The 9414-nt window shown below is 37.0% G+C and overlaps 1 protein-coding gene across 1 annotated transcript in view; it reads left to right on the plus strand.

Moving 5' to 3' along the window:
- STK31 (serine/threonine kinase 31) overlaps positions 1-4364 on the plus strand; it is a 118162-nt gene extending 113798 nt beyond the window's left edge. The window contains exon 24 of the mRNA XM_058527276.1: positions 3749-4364. Coding sequence (XP_058383259.1) covers positions 3749-3976 — 228 coding nt within the window. The 3' untranslated portion in view covers positions 3977-4364. The remainder of the gene's footprint in view (positions 1-3748) is intronic.
- Positions 4365-9414: the final 5050 nt, after the last annotated feature.

Raw genomic sequence — 9414 nt, forward strand, 5'->3', positions numbered from 1 at the left:
AAAAAATTTCTTTTCTTGGGGTGAGAACTTTGGAGATCTACTCTCAGCAATTTTCAAATATGCAATACAGTGTTATTAACTATAGTCACCATGTTGTACATTACATCCTCATGACTTATTTTATAACTGGAAGTTTGTACCTTTTCACCCCCGTCACCCGTTTCTTCCACCCCCTGTCCCCTGCCTTTGGCAACTACCAATCTGTTCTCTGATTCTATGAGCTAGGTTTTTATTTATTTATTTGGATTCCACATATAGGTGAGATTGTGCAGCACTGTCTTTGACTTATTTTGCTTAGCATAATGCCCTCAAGGTCCATCCGTGTTGTTGCAAATAGCAAGATTTAATTCTTTTTCATGGCTGAGTAGTACTCCATTGTGTATGTATACCACATTTTCTTTATTCATTCATCCATCTGTGGACAGTTAGGTTGTTTCCATATCTTGGCTGTTGTAAATAATACTGAAATGAACATGGGGGTTCATATATCTTTTTGAGCCAGTTGTTTTTGTTTTCTTTGGATAAATACCCAGAAGTGGAATTGCTGGATCATATGGTAGTTCTGTTTTCAATTTTTTGCGGAAACTCCATATTGTTTTCCATAGTGGCTGCACCACTTTACATTCCCAACAGTTCTTTTAATGTCATGTTTAAGTTTCCTAATCTTCTCAAATATATATATATTTTTTTGTGTGTGTGTGTGAGGAAGATTAGCCCTGAGCTAACATCTTTTGCCAGTACTCCTCTTTTTGCTGGAGAAGATTGGCCCTGGGCTGACATCTGTGCCCATCCTCCTCCACTTTATATTTGGCTTGATAAGTGGAGCGTAAGTCCACACCCGGGATCCAAACCTGTGAACCCTGGGCCACCAAAGTGGAGCATGCAGACTTAACCACTATGCCACTGGGCTGGCCCTTCAAATATATTTTTATATGTATTTTTTTCAAATCAGGATCTCAGCAAGATCCACATGTATTGGATTAATATATCTCTCATGTCTCTTCTGATTTACATATTTATTTTTTTTGAGGAAGATTGGCCCTGTGCTAATATCTGTTGCTGATCTTCCTCTTTTTTTTTCTTTTATCTCCCCAAAGCCCCAGTACATAGTTGTATATCATAGTTGTAGAGTTGTAGCTCTTCTATATGGGACGCCACCTCTGCATGGCTTGATGAGCGGTGAGTAGGGCCGTGCCTAGGATCTGAACTGGCGAACCCCGGGCCACCAAAGTGGAAACGTGCGAACTTAACTGCTACGCCACCGTGCCAGCCCCTAGTAGGAAATTTAGAGATAAAGATATGGGTGCAAAGGTTGCTCATTGTTACTGGGTCTTTTCGATAGGAAGTGCATTCTTTTTTTTAGAAAAAGAAAAATGAATACAGACATTATATAGGTATTTCCAAATCCAAATTCAAGATTAGAGGCTTTTACTTAATTTTATATTCAAATCTTCTCTTCCTTTTTACACTAATAATCTTAGTTTTTATGATATTAACAATTACATAATTGCTTTATCCTACAATAAAGGTAATTTTGAAATAAAATGTAACTTGAAAATAACAATGATATTATTAGAAACAGTAGGGTTATTGAATGCAGTTTAACAATTCTTTGAAGGTATTTCTTTTTGACTTTGGGATATATCTCACTAGATCTTTATCACACTAAGATTGTACACTCAGAAATACTTGTTTTAAAGTCACTTGTAATAATTATTTTCTATGTGATTATGTCACCTGATAGTTAAGTTCATTTGTTTCATTTTAGTTTTTTAGAGATTACTTTTAGAGATTACTTTTCTATTTGTTTCTTAACTGTGTTTTATGGTTTTGTAAAATTTTATAATCGACAAGAGGGAAAAGCTTAAGGGAGAATTTTTTTGTCTAAAGTTAGTTTTGGTTATTGAGTAATTAAACTGTTTTTTCCTAGTACTTTTTTTTTTTTACATCTAGATTTTTGATAGATTTGCAATTATCTTGGTATTTGGTGTGAGGGATAGATCTGATCTTATCTTTTTCCACTGGGTATCCATTTGTCCCAATACTTTTTATTAAAAATTTATCCCCGGGCTGGCACTGTGGCTTAGCAGTTAAGTGCGCACGCTCCGTTACTGGTGGCCCGGGTTCAGGTCCCGGGCGCGCACCAATGCACCACTTCTCCGGCCATGGTGAGGCTGCGTCCCACATACAGCAACTAGAAGGATGTGCAACTATGACATACAACTATCTACTGGGGCTTTAGGGAAAAAAAAAAGAGGAGGAGGATTGGCAATAGATGTTAGCCCAGAGCCGGTCTTCCTCAGCAAAAAGAGGAGGATTAGCATGGATGTTAGCTCAGGGCTGATCTTCCTCACAAAAGTAAAATAAAATAAAATAACAAGTTATCCCCTCCCTCCATCGTAAATGCTACCATTTCGTGTACTAAAATTTCATTTATGCAGGAGTATATTTTTAATTTTCCTATTTTGTTCCAGTAGTTTATCTATTCATGTTCCAATGCCATATTCTTTTAATTAACAGACTTATTATAGTATATTTTAATACTTGGAAGAGCTAGTTCCTTTCTCATTGCTATTTTTTTATCAGAGCCTTCATGTGTCTTCTTGCTTGTTATTCTTCTGAAAGATCTTTACAGTAAAGTTATCTAGTTCGAAGAGGGAAAAAAACTGTATTTTGTAGGAATCATGAAAAATTTGTGTATTAACTTAGGGAAAATTGACACATTTATGATGAGAGTCCAAGAACATGGTATGATCTTCTGCTTGTTCTAAATCTACTTTTGTGGTTTTCAAGAGCATGTGCTATTTTTTCTCATTTAGATTTTGCATTTTTTAGTTAAGTTTATACCTACTGAAGGTACTACCTTTAACTGTTTTTAAAAACATACTCTGTAGAGTGCAGTATGGACGTGAGAATTTATTCATTTAGCAAATATTTACCGAATATCTGCTATATATCCCTGATACTATGCTAGTTTTGGGGGATGAAGTGATAAACTAATATTTCTTTTTTTGGTAAATGAATACAGTTTTATTTTATTATTATTATTTTTTATAAACTAATATTTCTGATCTTAAGCATCTTAGATTCTTATGAGAATACTAGCAATATACAGGTGAAATTTATTAAATGTGAAATGTTCTCTGATTGGAGTCAGATCATGGGGGACCAAAAAAAGGCATACCCAGTTGCTTTGGGAGGTGGAAATAATGGAAGAGCAACATTATATAGTGTTGTTTAAGTATGATAATACAAATAACGTTCTTTGAAATAGTGGCATATAATAAATACCGGCTCCTATAATGATGATGATAGTGGTCGAGGAGATTATTTCAAAACTGAAACCAGAAACAGAAGGAGCTTACCCTTCCAGACAGGAGATTCAGTGTAAAATTTTCATATTGTCAAATTCTGACTAGTGCCCTAAAAAAGAGGGAAAAGGGGAAGTCATGAAATGTCCTTTTCTGGAATTTCACTTGTAGTTTTTGAGGTAGTTCAGCTGTTATTCTTTTTCCTTTTACATTTTTTCCCCGTAATTCAAATCCATTTTTTTTGTTACTGAAATTTTAACAAAAACTAATTGAATTTTGTAGAAATCTTTAAAAATCTAAATAGGAAAAGTTGATTTTAACTCTGTATCATTGATTAAAAGTGTTTTTGAATTTGGATCCTCCTTCCTTGTTATAGGTTTGTCCTTCTGTTTGTTTTGATTTTATTTTTGTTTTGTAACATCTTTTTTTCCTTGTAGGATGATAATGTCAAATCCCTCCTCTGTAGCTTGATCTATTGTAGAAGTTCAGTGACTGCTGAGCAAGTTTTGAATGCTGAATGTTTCTTGTTACCAAAGGGGAAAGCAGCTCCAAACCCAGAAGAAGATACTGAATATACTCAATATAAAGAGGAAGAAGAATTCAAGGTGAAGAACTTGGATAAATATAAGGAAAAGACGACAAATAGTGAAGCCAACTTTGATTGATAGATTAGTATTCTTTTGTTGTTGCAGATGTTCCTTTTGAAAACTTTGTTTAGTTTAGTTAAATAGACAGAAAAAAATCTGGAAATTTTCTGGAGCTAGTTGGGTTGTATCTTTGGTATTCCACTTGTGAAAAATAAAAGATGTTTGGCTATGCAAAAAATTGTATACTTTGAAATTTCATTTAACTGGAGTTGTTAAGGAAGGATTTTCTGTCTATAGTTACTTTTTGAAGTTGCATAATTAGGCTATGATACTTGTAATAGAAAAGGTTATTAGATTGTTGGACAGATCTTATACAGATTTTCAGTACGTTGACCAGCTGATGATGAAGGGTGATACTTTTTGGTGAACAAATGATTGTTGGCATCTGCTTTGTACCCAGTTCTGGGGATATAAAGATAAATAAAACATGATCCTTATACTTGCAAAGCACACCGTCTATTGAGAAAGAGATATAAACAGATCTTCATAATATAATATAGAATACCTGTTGATAGCTCTGGACAGAGCTTTATGGGATTACACAGGAGGGATACTCATCCTGTAGAAGAGGGGTGTCAGGGAAAGCTTTCTGGGGGAGGTGCTACCTTAGTTAAATCTTAAAAGATAAGTAGTAAAGGTAAAGGAGTGAAGGAGGGGCAAGAGTATCTTAATTAGCAAAGAAAGCATGATGAAAGCGCTGAAGGGAGAAACAGTTTGCTGTGTTTAATAGGAGGCGGAGAATAGTCATGTAGGTAGATGAGGGCTTTGTATGAAATAATAAAATGGTGATACCTAAAAATTTTTTAGGAAATGTGGAGTCATTGAAGAATTATAAACAGCTTTAGCTCCCTCAAAATGCATCTTCCACTTACCACCAGGATAGGAGGAAGGGAGACTGGTTAGAAGGCTAATATAGTAAAGTAGATGAGAAATGATGAAAACAAGATCTAGGGAAGTAGAAATAGTGATGAAACATATGGGACGAATTTATGAAATAATTAGGAGACAAATCAGTTGGACTTGGTGATTGAAGTATATGTAGACTAAAGTAGTATGGTAGAGAGTCTCTAGTTGCCTGTTCAAAATCCAGTCTTTCTTTCTTCCTTAGTGATAGATTCCAATTCTATTTGAGGTGGCAGTGTACTTGGCTAAAAGACTACGTTTGCCATTTTCTCTGTTGGTTGAGGTCTTTTGACTAAGTTCTTGCAAATAAACTCCTTAAAAGGAGCTGACTTAGCTAGGAGACGTGCCCTTTTGCCTTTAGCCCTTTTCTTTTGCCTGGAAACTAACATGAAAGAAATTGAGCAGCCTCCTTGGTTCGTGAGGAGACCTTGAGGATGAAACCTATGAACTAGTGTGATGGAGCAGCAAATTAGAAGGAGCTGGTGTCCCTAATCATTCTGGAGCTTCTGTACTAGTTTCAAGATTTCATTATTTGAGAGATTATTTGAGGGTCATTTGAGAGACTAAACCATCACATCACAGTGTGATCTCTGTACCAGCAGCCTCAGCATCACCTGGGAACTTATGAGAAATGCAAATTATTGGCTCCACACCAGGCTTACTTAAATAAGAATCTCTGAGGATGGAGCCTGGCAATCTGTGTTTTAACAAGTGCTTTAAGTCATTCTAATGCATTCTAAAGAGAACCATTGCCACACATTTAAGCCATTGTTACGTTTTAGGTTTCCTGTTTTATAGTAGAACTTAACTTCAGCTGATTAAGTAATAAAGACACAGCAGTTAGGTTTAAAGTGAATTTGAATAATTAAAGGGAATTACTTTATTTATATTCACTATTTTAAATAAAGAATTAGACCAGCATTTTCCAAATGTGTTCTGCTGAACACTTCTCCCTTGGCATGTTCAGCACAAAAATAATTCTGCAATTAGTTGTTTGTAAAATAATGAATGCTAAATTGGAGATTGATCATGCATATTAGATGGTGAAGATTCTAAAAAGTTCTCTAGAAAAGAAACCTGTTTAGTTTTATTTAGCCCAGCATTTGCCAAAATTGATAATGAGACCCTTTTTTCACATAATACCTAGCAACTTCTGTCTTGTGAAACTAGGATGAGAATCAGATTTTGTGACATACTAAGATAGTATTTATTTTTATTTCTTGCTTTAAAATGGCAAATATTAATGTATAGTGAAAAGAGACAAATTCCTAAGTATCTCTTCAATGCCACAAATGTTTCTTGAAATATGTGTATACGTAAGGGGAATGCAAAGGCAAACAAATGTGTTCACTGCGCCCTGGACACTCTAAAAATGATGAAGTATGTAATAAGCTATAAGAAGAGAAATAATGTATGTCACCACAAAGAAGAGGAAGGGAAGAGAGGAATGATGAGGCTGAGGAATAGACATTGGGCCCATTTTAAAGGAACAGTAGAATTCCACTTGTTGGGAACTAAGAGATATTCCAGGCCAAGGAAATTAAGAGAGCTCAAAGGATATATATTTGGGAAAGAGCTAGAATTTGGCTGATGTATAGGACATTCATAGGGGAGCTGAGAAATAAGCTTGGAAAAGTATTTTAGGGACAGATCATAGAGGATCATGAGTTGCTGTATAAGAGGGGACTCTATTATAATCATATGAGCAGCTGAATCATGCAGTCTTGTTTGTTTTAGAATAAAATAGCTAACTAGAGAGGATGATTTGGGCAGGGAAATAAGGTAAGGAAATAGTCAAGGATGGCACATTTCACTAAAATAATTGAGGCAAAGAAAATTGTCCTGTTTTAGATCAGGGTATTGGAAAAGAGAGAATTAAGAGTATAAACTGTTTCTTTAATGAAATTTATGGGAAGCCTCTGGTCCATTTCATAGTATCAGTGCTAAGTCATTTCAGTGTGTGTTTAAATGTCAACATTTGTTAAGTTTCCCTTAGCATTTCTCTTTTAACTCAGAAAATGACATGCTTTATCATTTATGGTGATTTTAGGTTGCTTTCTGAAAACAGGTGAGTTTGGGCGTGGGCCCTTTATGAGCCGGCTTTAATTTCTTTGTGAACCAGCTTTTCTGGGGGTACTCACCAATGTTTTAGTAGCAGGCAAAGTCAGATATTATGCCACTAGTCTCGATTGTGCTGGGTCCACAATATGCCTACAGTGGGGGTGCTCCCCGGCTCAGGGCCCTGCTCTTCCAGGGAGGGCTGCACACCTTTGGGCTGCTCCCGGGCAGCTGTGAAGCACTGCGGCTTGTGAAGGCAGCGTTTTTTTCTCTCCAGAAGGGAGTTTCTGTCTCTTCCACCTCAATTAGGATTGTCCTTTGTTGCAGGAGTTCCTCTTATCCAGTTTTCAGTTCTGTCTCGGGTAATTTTTCCACGAGTAGTTGTAAACTAGCTGTGTCTGCAGGAGGAGGTGAGTTCAGAGTCTGCTTACACTGCCATCTTGACTTCTCTCGCTTTATCTTTTCTTAGTTCTTGGTATACCCGTATCTTTTTCCATTAAAACTACATTTGGGGCTGGCTCCGTGGGTTAGTGGTTAAGTGCGCACGCTCCGCTGCTGGCGGCCCGGGTTCGGATCCTGGGCGCGCACCGACGCACCGCTTCTCCGGCCATGCTGAGGCCGCGTCCCACATACAGCAACTAGAAGGATGTGCAGCTGTGACATACAACTATCTGCGAGGGCTTTGGGGGAAAATAAATAAATAAATAAAATTATTTAAAAAACTACATTTGGAAGCAGTTCTGGAATGGCAAAGTAAGGACCTCTGAAAACCTACTCTGCCATAAAAGCAACGAGAACATTGGCAAAAATTGTCAAAATTAGCTTTTTCAGAACTCTGGGGAATTAACCAAGGACTTGCAGCAATTTGAAGAGCATTTATTCTAGAAAAACAGCTGCATCTTGGTAAGACTTGCAAGCTTTGTCGTGTTTTAACTTTTCTTACTCCCATCTCTCTCTCCAGCTCTGCAGTGGGCCTTGTAAACCAGCAGCCTCACAGTCATGTTAGCTGTGAAAACCAGTAGCCTAACAGCCAGTGGAAGTGGCAGAATGTTTTGAGCTCCTCAAAAAGCCCCATTGCCAGAGAATTGTCACTATTTGACTTGCTTGACAGCTTGCTGGAAAAGCCCCATTCATAGGGCCTGTCTTTATTTGACCTGACTCAGAGCTTGCTCAGTGGGAAAAACTCTTTCCCCAGGGGATTTGTTGAAAAAAATCATGGCAGTTGTTTTACATTGCAACTGCCTGATGTGGCGATACCTGTTGGGGAAAACAGTTTAATAGGAAAATCTGGGAATGATGTTCATAGAGTGCATAGTGTTCACAGGGGTTATAGAAGGCCATGCACATATTCAGGGCTGTGTGCATGCCCAGGAAAGACGTGCAAGGGCCCTAATCTTTCACTGGTTGACTTGAAGGTTCTGAAAAACAGAATGTGAGGGCTAGAGTTGTAAACTGCTAGAGCGTTGAAGGTATGCCCCCAGATACACACAGCTTCTTAGCAAAGGTTGGGAGACCGGTTCCAGGCGTTTTAGGTTACATCTGTCCAATTATTAGCTGACAACTAAGCTAAGCTGTGCATGAGAAGAGTACAGACTTCACAGAATTAGTCCAGGAAAGTCCCTAAGCAAACATCATCATCATCAGCAACAACAACTAGCAGTAACAACAAACTCTGGGTTGAGAGGGGGAAGTCTGATTTTGAAAGTTGGGAATTGTTCTATTTAAAATGCCTAGTTTTGAGCAAAACAAACAAAAAGAGTGAGACGTGCAAAGAAACAGGAAAGTAAGGTCCATATGCAAGAAAAAATAAGCAATCAATAAAAACTGTCCCAGAGGAAGCCTAGAAGTTGAACTTAGTACACAAAGACTTTATATCAACTATTGTAAATATGTTCAAAAACTAAAGGCAACCATAACTAAAGAATTACAGGAAAGTATGAGAATAGTGTCTCACCAAATAGAGAATGTCAACAAAGAAAATTTATAAGAAAGAACCAAATAGAAATTAGGGAACTTAAAAGTATAATAACTGAAGTGAAAAATTCATTCGAGGGGTTCAACAGCAGATTTGAATTGACAAAAATAAGATTGGTGAACTTAAAGATAGGTCAATTGAGATTATCTAGATTGAGGAACAGAAAAAAAAAAAAGAAGAAAACTGAAACGACTAAGAGGCCTGTGGGACACCATCAAGCATTCCAACAGTATAATGCGAGTCCCAGAAGGAGAGGAGAGAAAGGGGCAGAAAGAATATTTGCAGAAATAATGGCTGAAAAAATTTTCAAATTTGATGAAAAACATGAATCTGCGTATTCAAGAAACTCAGCAAACTCCAAGTAGGATAAACTCAAAGAGATCCATAACTAGACACATCATAATCAAACTATTGAAAGCTAAAGCCCAAGAGGGAATTTTGACAGTAGCAAGAGAGAGATGACTCATTGAGTACAAGGCATCCTCAATAAGATTAACAGCTTGATTTTTCATCAGAGGTA

The sequence above is a fragment of the Diceros bicornis genome, chromosome 3 (assembly GCF_020826845.1).
Source record: "Diceros bicornis minor isolate mBicDic1 chromosome 3, mDicBic1.mat.cur, whole genome shotgun sequence".
Taxonomy (NCBI): Eukaryota; Metazoa; Chordata; class Mammalia; order Perissodactyla; family Rhinocerotidae; genus Diceros; species Diceros bicornis.